Source organism: Canis lupus, chromosome 15 (genome assembly GCF_003254725.2).
Source record: "Canis lupus dingo isolate Sandy chromosome 15, ASM325472v2, whole genome shotgun sequence".
NCBI classification, from domain to species: Eukaryota; Metazoa; Chordata; class Mammalia; order Carnivora; family Canidae; genus Canis; species Canis lupus.
This window is the reverse complement of record NC_064257.1, coordinates 36322331-36345430: the sequence shown is the minus strand read 5'-3', so window position 1 is coordinate 36345430 and position 23100 is coordinate 36322331. Positions and strand designations below refer to the sequence as shown.

General features: G+C 35.3%; 1 protein-coding gene across 13 annotated transcripts in view; it reads right to left on the bottom strand.

The window, feature by feature from the left end:
- CFAP54 (cilia and flagella associated protein 54) overlaps positions 1-23100 on the bottom strand; it is a 291046-nt gene that overhangs the window by 193966 nt on the left and 73980 nt on the right. For all 13 annotated transcript variants that reach the window (XR_003133016.3, XR_003133013.3, XR_003133014.3 and 10 more), the window contains 3 exons: positions 11477-11653; positions 8097-8189; positions 7643-7828 (listed from right to left, as the gene is read on the bottom strand). Coding sequence is in view for 9 of the 13 variants with exons in the window: in XM_025438907.3 (XP_025294692.3) it covers positions 7643-7828; positions 8097-8189; positions 11477-11653 (456 nt within the window). In the remaining 4 variants the exon portion in view is untranslated. The remainder of the gene's footprint in view (positions 1-7642; positions 7829-8096; positions 8190-11476; positions 11654-23100) is intronic.

Genomic DNA, 23100 nt, shown 5'->3' with positions numbered 1-23100 from the left:
TAAGGATGTTTCAAATTCTCATAAGCAAAACAAAGATCACATCTGAGCCAAATTAATTTCATTTCCATCTATCTCAGCAGTGCACTCCATTTATTATAGACACTGTTATAATGAACAATCTGTTCCAAGAGAAACAATCAGATTTCCCAAACCCAAAATATGAAATATACTTCATTCTCTTCTGGTTTAGACTGACACTTTCAGAGCTTTTTGCAACAAAGGGTTCACAGCTAAAAAGAGTGAAAAATAAAACCGAGATGCTTCCAAGAGGCCATGATATGTTTTTAATTCAACACATTCAACATTAGGCAAAATAACTGATTGCACTGGTAAAAACAGAAGCTTACAAGAAGAAAAATCCTCAACTTATCTATTTCTTTTAGTAGAACACATTTCTTTACAGCTATTTCTTAAAATCATTCTGTTCAAATATGTACAACAATATAAAATCTCATCACGAGTTATGTGCTGCTTTAAATCCTTAATGGAAGCAGGTAAGATATAAAGTACAAATAAATTCATTAAATTAAGTATGTAAATGACATGTTGCTAGAATATATTCCACTCAAGGGAATAACTTACAGGGCCAGAACTTTTTAAATCTGCCAACTCTGCACTCATAATCAACCAACCAGTAAGGTTTTATGAAGTTTCTACTCTGTGCTAAGCACTGTAAGGATAGGTTCTTCAAAGCTTAAAATGACCTTATACTCCATTAAATTCTAATCAAGTTACAGACATAAAACACATGAAATCACCAGAAAAACCATAAAGAATAACATAATAATTGTGGAGGCTGAGAAAAGGAGAAATGAAGGCTTCAAAAAGGAGTCAGGGCTTGAGTTGAACCCTCAGGTAGGAATAAGGTTCAGATGGGCATAGTTCAGACAGATCCTGAAAAGGGTCCAATAATGAAAATCACCATAGTGCATTTAGGAGAGACTGGAAAGACAGGTCAGAATTTGAAGAAAAGCAGGAAATATGATGGACAGGTAAAACAGGAACAATCTGAGAAGGCCTTGAAAATCAGGTGGAAGTATTTAAAGATGTCCAGGCACTTCATATGCATTACTGTAGGACTCCCCATTACAGCTTTATAAGGTAAGCTCCATTACCATTCCTATTTTTCAGATAAGGAAACTGAGGTATTAAGAAGTTAAATAATTTGGGACGTGCCTGGGTGGCTCAGCAGTTGAGCGTCTGCCTTTGGCTCAGAGAGTGATGCTCGCTCCAGGGATTAAGTCCCAGGGACCCTGCTTCTCCCTCTGCCTATGTCTCTGCCTCTCTCTCTCTGTGCCTCTTATGAGTAAATAAATAAAATCTTTAAAAAAAATTTTTTTTAAAGAAGTTAAATAACTTGTACAGATATTTAGTAAAAAAGGTAGAGCCAAGACTTAGAGTGGTAGAGGAGGTCACTTCTCTGGCTGCATTGGTTAAATGAAGGAGGTAGCCTACTGGTCACTAAAACATCATATAATTTAATATGTATCATGGAAATTAATAACAAATGATATGTGAGTTGGGTAAAATTATAATTGAATGTTCTTTCTTCTTAAAATATGTCCTTCTAAAAATAATGGCATTTTCAATTAGTGAACATTGTAAAATAAGGAAAGATGACATGATAAAACTAAGGTTTGTAAATTCATCAGTTTTTGTAGGTTAACAGAGCAATGCCATGATACAAGATGGTGACCTGGTAGTAGTGAGTTGAATAGACTTTAGAGGGGGTGAGGCTAAAATGAGAAAGAAGAACTAGAAGACTAATGAAATAATTAAGTACAGTAGAGACTTCTTCCTTGATACATGACCTTCTCGTGGCTTCCAGAGCTCCACACTTGACTTTTATTTTCCCTCACATTCCTTATCAGTTGCCTTTGCAAGCTCCTACTCTTGTCCTCAATCACTTTATATTGTATGTCCCAGGGCTCAGTCTCTGGACCTTTCCTCTCTTCTATCTGTACTTATTTCCTCAGTGAAATCATCCAGCACCATGTCTTTAATGGTCACATGACTACTATCGTCTCCTCCTCTCTAGACCTCTCTTCCACACTCCAGATTCATGTATCTCACTGACTACTCAATTGTTCTCTCTGAATATCTAATAAACATCTTACCTCAACATGTCTCAAAATGAATTCTGATCTCCCTTGGCCCCAAATCTACACTACCCATTGCATTCCCCAACTCAGCTGATATCAAGCCTATCCTTCCAGTTAGTCAACTAAATATCTTAGAGTCATCTTTTATTTTTCTGATTTTATTATTTCCACTAGGAACTCTTAACTCCTCTTCAAAACATATCCAAAATCTGACCACTTCTCACCACACCAACTACTATCACACTGGCCAAGCACCACCATCTCTCATTGGATTACAGAAGTAGATATGTCCCTCTGCTTCCGTCCCATCTCTATTATGGTCTATTCCTAACATAGCAGCCAGGGTAAGCCTCTGAAAATAGAAGTCACATTACGTCATACCACTTCTCAAAAACAAAAACAAAACCTCCCCAACAGTTGCCCATTTCACTCAAACTAAAAGCCAAAATTCTTACAACGACCTAGAGGTCTTGTCATGATCTGCTCCCTATCCACCTACTTACCTTTCCCTCTCTAACCAATTACTTTTACTCCCCATGGGTCCCTCTGCTCCAGCCACACTGGCCTCCTTGCTGTTTATCAAACATAACCAGGTACGCTTCTGAAAACCATAGAGCTTTTGCCCTAGCTTCTTATGCAGAATGTTCTTACTTCAGAGACTCCCTCCTGCACCTCCTTTAAGTCTCTGCTCAAATCTCACCTTCTAGATGAGCCTTCCTTGATCACCCAGTTTAATACTCTGATCTACCTTCCATTTGCTCACTTCACACTTCTAATTCCTTTGGCCATACTCTACTTTTTCCTCCCATAGAATTTATCTTGTAACATGCTAGGTAATTTACTTATTTACTTTGTTTGTTGTTTATTACCTAACTCTTATGATATTTTGTTCACTTTGCTTAGAACAGTGGTTCTCAAAGTATGATCCCTGGACCATCAGCATCAACATCACCTAGGAACTTATTGGAAATGTAAAATTCTGGGCCCTACCCCAGACCTAGTAAATCAAAAACTGGTGGCAGGGCACAACAATCTGTTTAACCAGCACTGAAGGCGCACGTTCAAGGTTTAGAATCACTAGCCTGGAGCAGTGCGTAGCACAGAGTAAGCGCACAATAATAACATGTTAAATAAATTTTAAAACCTTCTTTTTGTGGTAATTTCCCTCTACCCACAGAAGAGGAAACTCAGCAATTCTACTATAGCACAATTGACTGCCCCAGGGTAAGTGCCTGACCCAAGCTGAATGTTTTATAGCCCCCTCTGCAAAGAAAGATGGATCCCCACACAAAATGTGGTTCTGCTGTAGGCTAAAGGCACTACATGCACCATGAGAATTTCAGAGAAAGTTTATTATTCACACAAGGGGCTCCTAGGGAGTGTTGGGCAGGCGCTAGCAGGCCTGGGAAGAAATGGGTTGGGCCTTGATTAGTGGCTAAGGGAAGGAAGTGATAGGAATAAGAAAAGCTACTGACACCTGGGAGATTTAAATTTCAAAGGTGAGCTCACAGACCTCCAATCAGCCTGCCTTTGTATGGAACCAAAGGTAAAAAGAGGGGTGAGATTTAAAAACAAGTCAGTAGTCAAACATCAAAAAAGAAGTCAGACTCATTTTATTTGGTGGGCTACTCAGAATCTCTTTCCTAGGAATCTAGAATCCAGGTTAGGAGCTAGCCAGGCAGTCTCTGTTATAGCTGCAATTGAGAGAGATAAAAATGCAGGGGCTGCCATTTTTCCATTAGAGATAGAAAAGTAAATAAAGTCAGTCTTTAGGAGGAGAAAAAGAAGAAGAGAAGCAGATGTACACAGAGAACCAAAGGTAGGAGACCTACAGCGGCCGGGGACCACAGTCTTCCCAGGGCCTGGCTGCATTCTCCCAAGTCAGGCTGATTCCCTCAACTTGCAATCGGAGCCCTAAAGGAAACAGTAAATCCAAGTTACCTAAATATAGGTTATCGTTGTGGTAATGAGATTGATAAAAAAGATAGTTCAAAGAAAGAAGAAATGACATCTAGCACAGAACCTAGGACAAAACAGACAATAAATAATTCATCAATAAACAGATGAGTAGAGAGAATAGCAATATTCAGTTGGAGGATGAGAGGAAAAAGAAGAGTTGAGACTTCTTTAAAAAGCTTTAAAAACTGGATAACTATCTTTTGCCTGGTAGACTTATTGTTTTTAATTTGGTCATAGAGAAAAGGCAACTCTATCAGAGTTTAATTTATATATAAAGTGAAAAAAAAAGTATGAATTTCATTCTCCTGCCACCACTATTACTGACAGACAACTCTACTGCCTAACTGATCATCAAGACCCACTGAGCAACAACAACCTAGGCAGAGAAGAGAGAGCAGAAACATGGACTCTAGAAGAACTTGTTGGAGGTTGAATACATGACTTCCTTGAACCTGAACGGAGCAGTAGAAAGTTAAGTGCTGGTATCAGGCTTACCATCCGCTACCCAAATAACCTTGGGTTACTCAATTATATGACCTCCCTGAGACACCCTTTCTCAAATAAAATGACAGGGGAAGGATTATATTTATCTCACTTTCCTCAACTATAAAATGAAAGTAATACCACTACCTCACTAGTTATTATAATAAACATAATAATGAATTTTTAAATACCTGGCACATAGTAGTTTTTAAATAAATGATATTCCCCATTTCTTTTTCTCAACAAGCCATTATGCCCACTCATTATTTGATTGAGTACTTCAATAACCCAGTACATGACATTGGATCTTATATCCACTTTAGAGATAGGGAAATTGGGATCCCTGGGTGGCGCAGCAGTTTGGCGCCTGCCTTTGGCCCAGGGCGCGATCCTGGAGACCCGGGATCGAATCCCATGTCGGGCTCCCGGTGCATGGAGCCTGCTTCTCCCTCTGCCTCTCTCTCTCTCTCTCTCTCTCTCTCTCTCTCTCTGTGACTATCATAAATAAATAAAAATTAAAAAAAAATTTAAAAAAGAGATAGGGAAATTGAGACCAAGTAATTTGCCTAAAATCCTAAAATCCTGCTCATAGGTTTCTAATTTTCTATGTTTTATATTACCTAGATATTCATGACTTAAAGGGGAAAAATAAAAATAAATGAAGCTATAAAAAGGAGGAAATTAGAAAGTATCTGTAGAAAATATATCATTCATCAGGGTTCCTCCATTTTCCAGATAAATTAATAGTTTTCTACATTAAGGGGAAACCTAGTTAAGACTCCACTGATTTTAATATCTATAGAATAACGTCGAGTTGAAAGTAAACCTAAAATTCCAAGCCAAGTTAATCATAGGCATTTGGTGAAATGTCTCTATATCTTACTATAAAATATATATGACTTTTTAAAGATTTATTTATTTGTGAGAGAGAGAAAGGAGCAAGGCAAGGGGGAGAATGAGAGGGGCAGACTCCTGACTGATCATGGAGCCTGATGAGAGGCTCAATCCCAGGACCATAAGATTATGATCTGAGCCAAAACCAAGAGCTGGACGCTCCAACGACTGAGCCACCAGGCACCCCTATAATATTTTTTAAGAACTTATTAAGAAATTATCCTGAAACTAAAAACTAACCAGTCTCATGAAAAATAGATTGCAATTCCAAAGGAAAGATACATTTTTTTGCTAGAACTTAAAGGCTTAAACTTGAGCTGTAAATTAAGTTTTACTAAGCTTACTAAGTAAGAAAATTTTGCTTCAGTCACTTAACATTATGAGAGAGAATGCTCATATACTATCATAAATGAACACAGTACTGCAAATATAGTGTCAATAATGAAACATTGGTCATTACTTTATGACACTTCTCATTATTCCAGTAGAATAGCTTGCACTTGGTTTTATTAACTTTTCAATGAAAGTTCTGCCAAATGAAACCCAAAAGTCAAACCTCCCTGGAGAAAAATTAGGCCTTGATAAAATATTCGGTTCCTCACTTTGAAATAACTCCATCACTGCAAATTAGGGAATATATTAGATTCCAAAGAAATAAAAACATCAGAAAACCATGAGCCAATATGACATGCTAAACCAATGCTAGACAAATCCTAGCAATTCTCTCGATTTAATTTTCTTTGAAAAATATGAGAATATAAAATACCATTAAGATCTTAGCTTATTATACTAATCAACTATTAAGAGAAAAATAATAGCACAATAGAAATGTGATAAAATTTAAAATAGTCATCATTTCTAGAGCCAACGATAGGCTTAAAATTAGATTCTAGAGACTTAGGTCAATGAGTCATTCTTCCTTGTGTCCTATTCACTGGTGATCTGTTTTATAAGGCAGGCAATCATTTCAGCAAAAATGTTAATTCATGAGTATATTCATAACTAAAAATAATATTTACTAAGTGCCTACTGTGTGACAAGTGCACTGGTGAAACATAATTCCATTTAATACTCATAATACCTCTGGGAGGTAACCACTATTATTATTCCCACTTCATACATTAAAGTTGCTTGCTTAAAATCATGTAGCTAACGTGAGGAACTGGAACTTGAACTCAGGCCTGTGTGTCTGGAAATTTCACTTCTGTAAATCTAACCCAAAAAAGTAATCATGGATGCAGATAGATTACAGCATCTATATATATAGATTATATATACCAAGACGTGCATCACAGCTTTGTTTATAATAGCAAAAGACTTTTGAAAAATATCAAAATGCCCACCAGTAAAGATTACTAAGTAAACTATGATCTATCTGTAAGATGCAGTATCGTTAAAAGAGGCAATACCTTTATAAGATGCAGGTGTTAAAAATTATGCTGTGGAGGAATACTTACTGGAATGAAAAAAATGTCAATTATATATTAAATGAAAATATCAGGATATAAAATTATATGCTGTGATTAGATTATATATTACACATAAATTCAAACACGTATATATATAAAAATGTGCGTGTATATAAAATTGTATACACACACACACGCACAAATGGAAAGATAGCTCTGGATCAGGGTTTCTCCCATCTTGGCACTACTGACATTTGGGGCGGACTTTGTCATTCTTTGTTAGGGAGAACTGTCCTTTGCATTGGAGAGTGCTTTTCAACATTCCTGGGGTCTACCCACTAGATGCCAGAAGCACCCTTCTAGGTTATGACAACTAAAAATGTCTCCAGACATTGACAAATGTCCCCTGGGGACCAAAACTGTCCCAAGTTAAGAACTGCTACTCTGGATGATAGGATAATAGATAACATTTATTTTCTTCTTTGTACATTTCAGTATTTTCTAAATTTCTAAAATTAAATTTAAAATTAAATTAAATTTAAAATTAAATTTTACAATAGCATTTTTTTCCTGAATACATTTGTAATCCAAGAAAAAAATGTTACTGTAAAAATCAATCTCACTAAAAAGAGAAGGAATGATTCCTATTTTTATGAGACTAAACTGCAGTAATGGAAATATGTATTACAAGAGCTTTAGAATATCCACTGTGATTTTTTTCCCATTAGAAATTACTTAGTAACAGCTTAAGAGAAAAAAAACATAGAGGAAAAAATTAGCAGAAATTTCTTCTACCTGCGTCAAGAACATCCGAGCAGTAACAGCAGAAAGAGGTGGATAAACCAGAATTGGTTTAGTTGTTTCCCCAACAGCATCACCAATAAGCTTCCCATTAGAAGAATAAGCAGCAATTGCAAAGACATATTTTTCATTAGTTTCTAAACCTTTCACTTCAAAAATGCTTTTACCATCAGCCGGTATCTGTTAACAAAAACATATTTCAAGTTTATATATGGGAAACTGAAGTAATATGACTTTAAAAATATAATTAAATAATTCTTCTATCATAAAATAAATAAATAAAACCTTTGTATTTACTGTTGGATTTGAGTTAGGACTTAAATTGAAATTAGAGAAATTCACTGAAATAATGATAGAAGGGGATAAAAAAAAAACATTCAGTTGTCATTAATAAGACTTTTGACAAGATTTCCTGACCTTTAGAGGTTTTTTTTTTAATTTGACATACCGCTTCTCCTGAGTTTGGGAGATGATTATTGTTTAGCCTTACTTTTCCGTAGCTCCCTTCTGCTTTGCAACCCAAAATGCAGTACCAGGAAACCTGTCAAGGAGAGAGATGAACCCATCATCCATAGTCTGTCTAACAAAGCATTCAATTGCTTTTATCAAGATGTGACACTTAGTTGTGATGAGCACCAGCTATTGTATGGAAGTGTTGAAACAATAAATTATACACCTGAAACTAATATTACACTGTATATTGAGTAACTGGAATTTAAATAAATCTTAAAAAAAAACAAAAAAGATGTGGCAAGAGGAATACTTTTCCAAATAAAAATATAACTATTTGAGTTTTAAAACATGGAACCTAAGTTTACAAATATACTTAGGCTTAATCTCGAAAAAATAAAGACAAATATAGGGTTCACTTTATCTGGGACTACAAAAACTATTATTCATTATTGATTATTTTAACTACCATTAAATGAGCAGTTTCTATGTACAAAGTAATATTAGGAAATTTACATAAACTTTCTAATATTTGCAACATCCCTCTGAAATGGGATTACTGTGGTCACTTTGCTTTACAGGAAATGGAGAAACAGAAATGCTCGATAACTTGCCCAAGATCAGATAATAGCATGATATTTGATAATTCTTAAATACAGAAAGACACCAAAAACAAAATGCTAATTCTACAAAACACAATCAAACTTAAACTTAATTAAATGATTAGAACTGATTCTTCTGCCCAAGGTGTCAAAATAATGGAGAGTCCTCAGTGAAAGGAGGGAAAAGGGAGTAAGTTGATACCTAACGGAATAGCATTATGAAGGAGCCATATTGTCCTGAGGTTGGGATTGGATGGGTTGTCATCATGTGTCATTCCCTTTTCCCCAGAGGCTCCTCTTCCCAACATCTCAACATCTAAATGATAAGGAAAACTGGGAAGAAGGGAAAATGTAATTGTCTCTAAGAAGCAACTATCTAAAAAAAAAAAAAAAAAGCAACTATCTCTGTAGCTTAGCTTAGCTATTTCTTCCTCTAGGTCAACAGAAAAATCCTAATGGTGTCTTGTCTGCACGACTGGCTCTCAACCCTGACTGTGCAGAGAAATACTATTTTCACAGAACCAACCATTTTTCTAAATTACATATACCCAAGCCTGCCTGGCCTCAATGAATTAGAGTTTCTGGTACAGGTGTCCAAACTTTTATGTCTATACAGAAAACTGCTCAGGTAATTAAGGGACACTTGACAAAGGTAGAACTCCAAGGACAGAGACACAGCATTGAAAGAACTTGGAAGCTGGAAGCCAAGAGGGGGGAAAAAAATCAAATGAATTTCAGAAGAAATTTAAAAACTAACTTTCCATGCAAAAAGAGTACCATTTTACAAAAAGGGGGAGGGGGCTGGAGGCAGAAAGATTGTGTTATATGACTTAAATTATTATTTTCTCTAAGTTAAGCTCTCTATATAAATCAGAATTTGAAGGGTAAAATTCTCTCTAAAAGCATTTTTAGAAGGATATATATTCCTATTTTGCTCCACAAATGAAGATATCTTAGTTTGTGTAACTATAAGGAGCAATGTGTAATTAGAATCTATGCAAGAGTAAAGACACCATGAACAAATCAGCACTAACTTTAGAAGTAAAAGTTTATTAATAACATCAGCATTTTCAACTATTAAAATAGATTTTAATAAAACAAATGCTTTAATAAGAGATTTTGATAAAACAAAAGATGGCTGAACCCTCTAACCAGAAAACTTATTTAAGCCCACAGCACCATCTAGTGTTGGTGAGTATGTAATAAATTCGTGGAGCACAACTCTACTAATGTATAATATATATAAAACTTCACATAATGTGCTAAGTGGCAGGTCCTACAACTACAGGTCCGATATGAAATACTTGTACCTTCCTATTTCTAAGCATTATGAAGTAATATAATCTATTCACTAATTTGAAATACAAAAAAATATATATTTTGGTTAAATAAACCAGAACGTTTGAATAAAAACAAAGAAAAACTCTTGGTAAGGCATCCAGTCTTAGTTATATACTGAATTTCCAAAATCAGCAAATACTCATTCTTAAACAGATCCAAAAAAAAATCTAAAGTTGAACTTTAAAAATGCTAGCAATTGCAATAATGCATTGATAACAACACTGTTAGGTGTAAGATGAATATTACTTCTATTTCACCAATTATAAAACATTATAAAGGTGGTATTGCTTCTCACTAATGTCCATATCCCATTTAGTCTGCAGCTCCTCAAAGAATGGAATCAAACTTTGTGATTATTTTTATATCTCAATTATCTCACACAGAGCTGGACAGATAAGAGATACTCGATAATGCTCAATGCACAAAATTTATGAAAAAAATCATCAAATAATATAATCACATTCTATACCATCATTAATTGTTTTAAGCAAACTTTATTTACTACACATGTTTTATATAAGATATGGAGGGATGTCAACTAATATGACAGGACTGTCATATATTATTTCATTTAATTTTCACAGCAAATGTATTTTACAAATAAAAACACCACTACCATCTCTCAAAGTATATTTAGATTTCCTAAGGTCATACTGCTAATAAGTGGTGTCTGACTTTAAAGCCTGTGCCCTTTCCACAATACCAAGTTGATATAAGTTCAAGCAGAATATCCTAAAGACAAACATAAAACTTTTTTATACTACATCAAAGAGCATGTTGTTGATCATCCAGAGGAAAATTTAACATTTAAAACATAAATCAAATGGAACGCTTGTGAGGACACTAAATTTCAAGTTAGAGTCACATTTAGGCCAAGTTCCAAGGCACTGGGGATGAGAGCAAGAGTTCATTATTCAATAATACATAAAGATTTATGATTTACAATATGGCTGGAATTGTCATTTGTTTGCATTAAGAGAATCCTCATTTACTCAAAGAACTCTAGGAAGAACCCCCAAATCTGTTATCCCCAAATTTCCTCATCTCCATCATTGGCTCTGAGAGTAACTTCTATCCTCTTCAAATGCCTGTTTCCAGTTCAGCTGAGCACTTCATCTTGAACACACTAGGATGTCAGCATATGGCTACCCCATGGTGACAAAGATACGTAAGAGAGAAATGCTTCTCCCCTGTTTATTCTTACTATATATTTGGGTATAGCAAGGCTAAATAGAACATAAAGGAAAATAGCACAAAGAAGAAAGGTCTTGAAGAAGCTAAGTATAGTTAAGATAATACAATACTAATCCTAGTGTTCGGTGCTTATAAATAAGACTATTCAAGTCCTAAGAGCAAGTAAAGTATCAATCATGATAGTCATAAAAGTACTTGTGTTGCTTTACCTGAAATAAAGATCATAATTAGGGCAACATACCTTAACATCTGAAATAAATGGAGCAGGTTTCAATGTCACAGAACAATGAGTTCGGGATAGCAGGATAGGTGGGGGAGGAATTCTGCTTTTCTTTCTTTTTGAACTTTCCACATATTTTTGATATGAATATAGGGTATTTTGTTCTGCTTCAGTCTTCTCAATTAAAGAATATGCGTCCTACAATAAAGTGTGAACATAGAAAAATACATTTCAAGATTTGAACTGTATTTATATTTGTAGAATTCTGGTAATGTTAAGCAACATTATCTTGCTATATGTAGCTTTTTGAGCCTGTGTTATACATATTTCAAGAACTGAATGATTTTACAGAAGTAAAAAGTAGCTACTAAATAAGACTAAGTAAAAATTAGCCATAAATTAAATAAAGCAATGGAGTCATAAAAAAAAATAAATAAATAAAAATAAAAATAAAAAAAATAAAAAATAAAAAAAAAAAAGCAATGGAGTCATATGTCTAATATGTTTATCATTATATTAATATCAGACATTTCATTTTCATATCAGACCCTCTGAATACTTATATTTCATTGTCCTTAGAAAACTCATAGCACAATCATCTACATTTATACCAATGAACTGTACACCTACCCTCACTTAATGCAACTTGAAATGTGACTCTCAAGTAATAAGACTACTGGTGGGGGATCCCTGGGTGGCTCAGCAGTTTAGCACCTGCCTTCAGTCCAGGGCGTGATCCTAGAGTCCTGGGATCGAGTCCCATGTCAGACTCCTTGCATGGAGCCTGCTTCTCCCTCTGCCTGTGTCTCTGCCTCTCTCTCTGTGTGTCTCTCGTGAATAAATAAATAAAATCTTTAAAAAATAATAATAAAACTACTGGCATATGTGATTTATGAAATGAATATTATCAACAGTTTCCTGCTATCAGAAAGAAGAAATAAAAACACTCATTCTGTAAACCTGAAAGAAAAGTAATCCCCATTTCAAAAAGTAACAATATGAAGGGATAACAAATAAAACAAAAACATAAAAGTCCTGAAGATCTGAATATTTCCAAAGAAAGTCTAAATATGTCATCAATAATAATGCATGTAAATGGATTAAACTTGTCTTTTAAATTAAAAGGCAAAAGATTCTTTAACTGAGCTCCAAAGCAAAAATCCATGTAAAGATTAAAATTAAATGGTAATAGAGAAGAAATTGCCTTTCCAACAAATGGTACTAGGACAATTAGATGTCCACATGCAAAAGTAATAAAATTGTACCCCTACATCACACTATATACAAATATTAACTCAACATGAATTACAGACCCAAATGTAAGTGGTAAAATTATAAAATTCTTAAAAGGAAACATGAGTAAATCTTCATAACTTTGGGTTAGGCAATGATTTCTTAGATATGACACCAGAAGGAAACACACACACACACACACACACACACACACACACACACACAAGTAGATAAACTAAACTTCATCAAAATTAAACATTTCGGGATCCCTGGGTGGCGCAGCGGTTTGGCGCCTGCCTTTGGCCCAGGGCGCGATCCTGGAGACTCAGGATCGAATCCCACGTCGGGCTCCCAGTGCATGGAGCCTGCTTCTCCCTCTGCCTATGTCTCTGCTTTTCCCTCTGCCTATGTCTCTGCCTCTCTCTCTCTCTCTCTGTGACTATCATAAATAAATAAAAATTTTAAAAAAAAAATTAAACATTTCAAATGATATCATCAAGAAAGTAAACAACCAACAGAATGAGAGAAAATATCTGCAAATCATGTATATGATAAGAGACTTGTATTCAAAATTTATAAAGAACTGTTGCAAGTCAATAATAAAGACAAATAACCCCATTAAAAATGGACAAAGGATTTGAACAGACATTTCTCCAAAGAAGATACATAAATAGCCAATAAGTATAAAAAAGATGCATAACATCATTGATCATTTAGGGATGAAAAAATAGCTAATAAGTACAAAAAAGATGCACAACATCATTGATCATTTACAGATGAAAACACAAAATCAGCAAGCTAATTCAAGAAGTAGAAAACTTGAATGCAGGACAGTCATAGAATATACTGAGAAAGATATCCAAAAAGTTCTCCCCACAGCAATGTCAGCCTCAACTGATCTCATTTTTTACAAATTTCAAATCTTAAGGAACTGATAATTCCTATGCCATTTAAAAATTTTCTAACTACAGAGAAAGACGGCTGCTCAAATAATTTTACAAAATTATAACTTTGATAAGAAAACTTGAAAAATGACTGCACTTAAAACATAAAGCAATCTTCTTTGAATATAAATGCAAACATTCTTAATAAAATACTAATACATGGAATCTAGCAATATATTAAAGAAATAACATACTGTAATTATATTCTCTATCTCCCAGAAATATATGGATAATTTAATATCAGTAAGTCTATGATTACAATTTAATTTATCTATAAATCAAATGAGAAAAAAATATGATTACAGGCTCAATGGCCAAAAAAAATATTTTAACTTCTTTAACATTCACTGCTAATTTTTTTTTTAAAAAAGAAGAGGTCAATAAGGAAATGAAATAAATCTTAAGATAAATGAAAATGGAAATACAACATACTAAACCCTATGGGATGCAGCAAAAGCAGTTCTAAGAAGGATGCTTATAGTACAAATGCTTATATTAAGAAAAAAGAAAGATCTGGGGTGCCTGGGGGGCACAGTCAGTTAAGTGTCCAACTCTTGGTTTCTGCTCAGGTTGTAAGATTGAGCCCCACAGCAAGCTCCATGCTCAGCATGGAGTCTGCTTAGGACACTGTGTCCCTCTCCCTCTGTCCTTCCCCCTGCTCTCACTCACTCTCTCTCAAATAAAAATAAATAAATCTTTTTTTAAAAAATAGGTCTGAAATAAACACTTCAAGGAAACCTGAAAAAGAGTAAAAAAAATGAGCCCAAATTTAGTATAAGGAAGGAAATAACACAAATCAGAAGAGAAATAAATGAAGTAGAGACCAGAAAGATAATAGAAAAGATAGACTAAAATAAGAGCCAGGTTCTTGAAAGATAAAACTGACAAACTTTTAGCTAGACTAAGAGAAAGAGAAAAGACTCAGATAAATTAGATCAGAAATGAAAGAGGAGACATTACAACTGATATCACCTAAGTACAAAGAATCATAAGTGGCTACTATGAACATTTTACACCAACAAACCGGATAACCTTAGAAGAAACTGGTAACTAGAAACATACAGCTTACCAAATTGAATAATGGAGAAATAGAAAATATGAGCAGCCCAATAACAAGTAAGAAGATGAGTCAGTAGTCAAAAGCCACCCAAAAAAGAGAAGAACAGAATCAGATGATTTAACTGGTGAATTCTAACAAAAATTTAAAGAATTAATGCCAATCATTCTCAAACTCTTCCAAAAAATTAGAGAAGGGGGATTTCCAAATTGATTTTAAGAGGCCAGCAGGGGATCCCTGGGTGGCGCAGCGGTTTAGCGCCTGCCTTTGGCCCAGGGCGCGATCCTGGAGACCCGGGATCGAATCCCACGTCGGGCTCCCGGAGCATGGAGCCTGCTTCTCCCTCTGCCTATGTCTCTGCCTCTCTCTCTCTCTCTGTGTGACTATCATAAATAAATAAAAATTAAAAAAAAAATTTTTAAATAAGAGGCCAGCAGGACCCTGATACCAAAGCTAGTCAAGGACACTATGCCAAAAGAAAACTACAGCTCTACATACCTGATGAATATAGATACAAAAATCCTCAGAGCAAACCAAATTCAACAGTACATTAAAAGGATCATACACCATGATAAAGCAGGATTATTCCTTGGATGCAAGGATGGCTCAACATAAATGTAATACAAATTAATAAATCTGATATACCACATTCACAAAATATATAAAAATAATATGATCATTTCAATAGATTCAGGAAAAGAAAGTTGATAAAATTCAACATCCTTTTATGATTTAAAAAAAACTCTCCACAAACTGGATATAGAAGGAACATATCTCAAAATAATAAAAGTCTTATACGACATACCTACTGCTAACATTATACTCAATGATAAAAGGTTGAAAGCATTCCCACAAAGATCAAGAACAAGACGAGTGCCCACTCTTATCACTCCTCTTCAACATGGTACCAGATATCCTTAGCCAAAGCAATCATTAAAAGGTATCTAAATCAAAAAGAAAGACGCAAATTGTCTCTGTTTACAGATGACACAACTGTATATATAGAAAACTGTAGACTCCACCAAAACACTGTTAGGACCAAAAACAAATTCAGTAAATTTGCAGGATCCAAAATCAACATACAAAAATCAGTTGTATTTCTATACACTAATAACAAATATCCAAAAAAATTAAGAAAACAATCCCATTTATAATAGTATCAAAAACAAGAAAATAGGAATAAATTAACCAAGAAGGGAAAAAAAAAGCCTGAGCACCAAAAACTATAAAATATTTATGGAAGAGATTTAAAAAGACACAAATAAATGGAAAAACACCCCATGGTCATAGATAGGAAGAATTAATATTGTTGAAATACCCATACAACCCAAAATGATCTATAAATTTAATGCAACATCTATCAAAATTCCAATAGCATTTTTCACATAAATAGAAAAAGCAATCCTAAAATTCATATAGAATGACAAAAGATTCTAATAGTTAAAACAGGCTTGAGCAAGAAGAGCAACACTGGAGATACCACTTTAGTAATAAAAAAATATGGTATTAAAAGAAAGTCAGGGACAAAGGAAGGATGGGAAGGAGGGAGGTGGGGGGGGGGGGGGAAGGAAAGAAATAGAATAAAATAGAGAGCCCAGAAATATGGTCAACTAATTTTCGACAAAGTCGCCAAGAATATACAATGAGGATAGTTCTCTTCTATAAATGGTGTTGGGAAAAGTGGATATCCATTTCCAGAGGAATGAAATTAGACCCTTGTCTTAATATACACAAAAATCAACTCAAAATGCATTAGAAACTTAAATATAAGACCTCAAACCATAAAACTCCTAGGGAAAAAAAAAACATAAAGGAAAAAGCTCTTTGATATTGGTTTTGGCAACAATTTTTCAGATCCTACAGCAGAAATATAGTCAACAAAAATAAAAATAAATAAGCTAAAATGCTTCTTCACTGCATTGGAAACAGTTAACAAAATGAAAAGGCAACCTATGGAATTGCAGAAAACATCTGTAAACTAAACATTTAATAAGGGTTTGCTATGGAAAATAAAAGTAACTTTTAACTCAATAGTAATCAATCAATCAAATGATTTTAAAATGGGCAAAAAACCTGAGTAGACATTTTTCTAAAAAAAAGGACATTCAAATGACCAACAGGTACATGAAAAGATGCTCAACATCACCAATCATCAGGGAAATACAAATCAAATCACCATGAGATAGCACCTCATACTTGTTAGGATGTCTATTATCAAGAAGACAAATGATAACAAATGTTGGTGAAGATGTGGAGAAAATACAATACTTCTAAAATGTTGGTAAGGATGTGAACTGATACAACCAATATGATAAACAGAATGGGGGCTGCTCAAATAATTAAAAATAGAAGCATCATATGATCCAGCAATCCCACTTCTGGGTATTTATCCAAAGGAAATGAAATCATTATCTCAAAGAGATATCTCCACTCTTATGTTCATTGCAGCATTATTCACAACAGCCAAGATATGAAAACAATCGGTCTACTGATAGATGAACAGATAAAGAAAATGTGTCACACATATACAATAGAATATCATTCGGCCTTAGAAAAGGAAACCCTGCCATTTGAGACAATATGTATGACCTTGAGGGCATTAATGCTAAGTGAAATGAGCCAGATGGAGGAAGAGAAATACTATATGGTATTACATATGTGTGTAACCAAAAACAGAAAGTAGAATGGTGGTTGCCAAGGGCAAGGAGTCAGGGAGGGGAATGGGGAGATCTGGGTCAAGGAACACAAACTTCCAGTTATAAAGTTCAGAAGATCTAATGTACAGCATGGTGACTACACTTAGTAACAGTGTACTTGAAATTTTCAAAGAAACAGATCTTAAGTGTTCTCACTCAAAAAAAAAAAAAAAAAGGTAACTTACTCTGCCATCAAAAAGAATGAAGTCTTGCCATTTGCAACCATGTGGGTAGAACTGGAAGGTGTTATGCTTAGCAAAATAAGTCAGTCAGAGAAAGGCAAATAGCATATGATTGTACTCATACGTGGAATAAACAAAACAGATGAACATATGGGAAGGGAAGGAAAAATAAAGTAAGATGAAATCAAAGGGGGAGACAAACCAAAAGAGACTCTTAACTATAGGGAACAAACAGGGCTGTTGGAGGGGTGGTGGGGGGGAGATGGGGTAATTAGGTGAAGGGCATTAATGCGATGAGCTCAAATGCGATGAGCACGGAGTATTGTTTATTTTTAAGACTTTATTTATTCATGAGACACAGAGAGAGAGAGGCAGAGACGCAGGCAGAGGGAGAAGCAGGCCCCATGCAGGGATCCCGATGCGGGACTTGATCCCAGGATCCCGGGACCATGCCCTGAGCTGAAGGCAGACACTGAACCACTGAGCCACCCAGGCATCCCACCACTGGGTGTTACATGCAATTGATGAATCACTAAATTCTACTTCTAAAACTAATAATACAGTATATGTTAGTTAAAGTGAATTTAAATAAACATTTTTTAAAGGTAACTATATATGATATGATAAATGTGTTAATTAAGCTGCCTGTGGTAATCATTTCAAAATGTACAGTAATCCCCACTTATCCACAGGGATACATTGCAAGATGCCTCACGCCACGGACAGTATCAAACCCTATATATACTATGTTTTTTTTTTATACATACATATGATAAAATTATTTTCTAAATTAGACACAGTAAGGGCTTAACAATAACTAAAAATAGAACAATTTTAACAATTTATTGCAATAAAAGTTACATAAATGTGTTCTCTCCCTCTGTCTCAAAATATCTTATTGTATTGCACTCACCCTCCTCCTGTAATAATGTGAGAAAATAAAAAGTCTACATGATGAGATGAAGTGAGGTAAATGATGTAGACACAGTGATGTAGCATGAGGCTACTACTGACCTTCTGATGATGCTTCAGAAGGATAATCATCTGCTTCCCTACTGTGGTTGACTGCGGGTAACTGAAACTGCAGAAGGCTAAACCATGGATCAGAGGAAACTATTTTATACACATATATATGTATATATATATCATGCTGTACATTCTAAATATATTACAGATTTATTTGCCAATTATGCCTCAGTAAAGTGGGGGGAGGGAGTGGCAAACCTCAATAAGCTAGGAAAGCTCTTTCTTTAGCTGAGAAAAAAATATTAATTTTAGCCAATAGTAAAAATTATGGCTAATACTGAATCACTAAAAGAATTATCAGGGGCACCTGGGTGGCTCAGTGGTTGAGCATTTGCCTTCAGCTTGAGTGCCATATCGGGCTCCCCACAGGAAGCCTGCTTCTCCCTCTGCCTGTGTCTCTGCCTCTGTCTCTGTGTCTGTCATGAATAAGTAAATAAAATCTTTTTAAGAAAACTAACTAAATAAATAAATAAAAGAATTATCAATAAAATCCAGAAGGAGACACAATGCCACTATTCCTTTTTATTCTGGAAGTTCTAGTCAATTTAATAAATTTAAGAAATCCTGAAAACGGGAAGACAAATGTCTACCAAATTTCAAATATATTTCACTCTCTTACAAAAACCTGTGCTTTTCCTCTGCAGAAGACATGCTAAGTTCAATGCTTCCATCTGGAGATCTGGACGCAAGCTCAAAAAAAGGGTAAGACTGGAGATGGGATCCATGAGTCATTTGCATCAAAGTGATATTTAAAGCTGAGTGAGTAAACCAGTTCCCTGTGGGAGTGTAGATTATAATAAAACTGTAGTATCATACCTTTTTTTTTCTAAAATAAAGATTGACCTAAATTGAGATCAGAATTAACTCCTTTTATTTTTTATATGAAATGGTTGGCATTAAGGTCTAAAATCATTAGTTGTGATTAAAATTTATCTATAATAATAAACGAATTTTTAAATTCTGTTTGTTCTGTGACAGGAGACCTTGAAATTTTCTTTTGGTATTTATGGTTCAAAAATCTTAGCCATGTGCATAGGACAATCAGTCCTTCATGTGAGAAGAGATGTATTATATGATAACCATATTTCTAAGGCCCACATGCCAAAGACCTTAGCTGTTTAGACTCAAAAGCTAATTTACAGATACACAGTACTCAGTATAACTTGAATCACTGAATGAATGACTCAGTCAAGGAGCAGAGGATGGCATCTGTTATCCTTTACCATCTCCATTTTTTCACTCATTCAAGCAAACTGAGGAAAAATGGAGAAAATGGATGGAAAGAAAGATGTGGAAGTCACTGTGTCACAAAACACTATGAGTCATGGCATCAGCCATGCCAGTTTAGGCCAGAGGACACAAGCACAGGGCTGGGCCAAGGCTCATTCACCTTTCCACCCTCTACCGTAGATGACAGACCAGCTCTGGCTCCCTGAGAGGACGGATGTGCCCATAGAGCGGGTTCCCTTAAAAGGCAACAACAGGTAGGAGCTTGATAAGAGGACAGAATTGAAATGAGGAAGAAGCCTTAGCAGAAAAAGTAAGTAGATTCCCCAGATAACTGTCGAAAATTTAAGAAATTCCTACTTGAACAGAAGGGAGATGAAAGCTATAATATTTTGAACATTAAATGTTAATATGCTTTCATTTACGACACAGACTGTGGAGACCAAGATATTTTAGGCTGCATAGGAACAGGTGAAATCAGCCTAAGGAAAAATTACACAACACAAGGGAAGAGACCTACGCCTTGAAAGTTTCCCTCCTCTGGATTATGCATGCAGCCTATAAAATGCACCAGCAGCATGGGTTTGCAGGCCCTGATATTAACAGACTGCCTCTGACCCCCTCTCATGGACTAGCCAACTGCCCTGGGCTTTCTTCACTTATTCCAAAAATTTGCCTCAGCAGTTAATGCTCCAGTGAACCAGTCAGACACTAGCATTTTCTGACTTGACTCTAGCAGCTTCTCTCTGCATACCCATAAACCCAAATGAGATTTTTTTTTTAAACTTCCTGCTTTCTGCCATGGGCTATCACACAGATATTTCTCAAACCTGGCTGTTGATCAGTATCATCGATGGAGCTTGTTTAAATATTAAAATAACCCATCCCCACTATGAACCTACTTAATAAAAATCTCCATGGTGGGGCTAAAGCATCTGTATTATTAGTGAATGTCGAGGGTAATTTTGAAGTACAGTAGGGACTGGGAACCACTGAGATAATTTTATCAGCCTCCTACCTTTTCTCTCAGTCACTAGTCTCTAGTCTCCTCTACCCCCAAGCCCTTTGATGACTCCTCCCACACTTGTTACAGTGCAAATTCCTCCTGTATATTCTGATCACGATTTTGCTTTCTCGCCTAATCTCCCTCTCTACTCTTTTGTTCTCCCATAGCTACCTCCTAGCCAACCTAACCTCCAAACCATTAAAAAAAAATTAAAAAGTCATTCATTCCCTGAGAAGCTATGCTTGTCATACCTTAGAGCTTTTTTAATGCAACTTCCTCTTCCTGGAGAGTTTTACATCCTTTTCTATGCTTCAAGACTCACTCAAGCATCATCTCTGAATCCTCCCAAGAGAAGTCCCACACACTGAAGTACTTATTCTCCTCATTTTCCATTCTTTATTTTAACAGGTATTACACAAAATGATCCGTGCGTGTGGCTGTCCCCACTTTCTAAACAATGAGTGTCTTGGTGGTAAGGACAGTACTTTATTTATCTCTTTAGGTTCAATAAATGTGTTTTGAATGAAAGACGTGAAATTATGCCAGATGAAGATGATATATAATGCATTTTAAGACAGTATGTTTAAAATGTTCTGTTTGGTAAATAAATAAACAAATAAATCCTTTAAAAAAAGGAAAAAGTGTTATCAATATGGATATCACTGTCACCTATAACATGTCCAACATGTTGTTGTCCACCAAAACATATTGTTTTATTGCCAGAAAACATTAATACTGAAGTCCAAAGTACTATTGTCTGCATGTAAACCTCTCTGCCTCCAGTTTCCATTACAGAAACAAATCCACCTCTTTTTAGAAGTTACTCAGTGTTACGAGTACAGATTGACATTAAATACATTTGCCAAGAGCTTAATATCCATAGTGCAGCAAAACACTTAGGGAAAGAAATAATGCAATTTTCAAAGTCATGATTAGCAACTATCCATAAAAAACTGTTATATGACTATAATGATAAAGTGCCATATTTACTACTTGCCTAGTAGACCTCCCGAGGGTACATTCTGGATTCTCAGCACTATTATGTACATTTCAGAAGGAGATGAAAAGTAGTTCTGATATGATAAAACAGAATGTTCCAGAATGCTTAGAGTGGACAATAGAGTAGTAGTAGTAATAATAATAATGGCTTATATTTATTGACTGCTTATTCTGTGCCAAATGCTAAGCAATTTTATATGCATCATTTCCTTGTATCTTCCCAGGAACCTCCATTTTACATATGAAGAAATTAAAACTTAAGAGAGCATAAGTAACTTGACCTTGGTCACACAGCTATTCAGTGGCAAAACCAAAACTCTAATCCAAAACTGTATCTTCCTAACCACTATGTATTTTGTCTTATTAATACAAAGCTAAATTTAAAAGAAGCATGGAAAGGCAAGCTGGATGGTCTCCTAAGAAATGCCTTAAAACCTGAAATGGAAATTAGCTAAAATCTTGTCAGTACTTTAAAAGGTCAAAACATGACCTCAATCACGGGAGAGCATCAGAATCAGAAAGGGTTCACTCTTTATGATGAAGACTTCAGCATGGAACAATTAAAAAATGCTGATAAGAGCTCTGAAAAAATTTGATTCACATATATTCTTCCCCCAAAAAGAAACAATTGATTTGACTAAAATGCTATAATATAGAAAAAATAATTATACTTAGTAATCCAATTACTGCTAACCCAGTTAATGAGTGGTTTTTAGGAGACATGAAGGTGTAAATTTGGGAAACAGTAAAGCCAGGAGTGATTAGAACTTCAAGTGTCTGGACTTCTTCATTAGTTCTGGTTCCAAAGTAGGGCCATAAAATTAAATTGTGTCGATTACAAAAAATAATCTGCTAATTCATAGTGCTCTTTTGCTTAGAGTTGAAGCAATATAACCAGATTTTGGAACTGCTAAAGTCATCTCAACTACCAACTTGTTTAGGTTCCAAGAAATAGAATTAGGAGAAAACTAGATGCATCAGCTGGGGTTTTTTGTGACAGGAGCAACATGAAAACCAGGCCAGGACCACAGCAGGCCCAAAGAGGTTGGAGGGCTACAGAACACAACCGTAATAGTCTGATCAGGACACAGGCATTGGAAAGAAGGAATGTCAACTAGCTTTAGTCTTTTTGTCCTTCTACTCAAGATTCAATTCCAAGGAAGGAGTCCCCCGTTGGCCTCAGTCCCATCACTAGTCCTCTGACTAGCTAGCAGAGAAGAAAGCCCCTGAAAAGTCCCACCTGACTACATCTAAAAGGGAAGAAGGAACACCTCA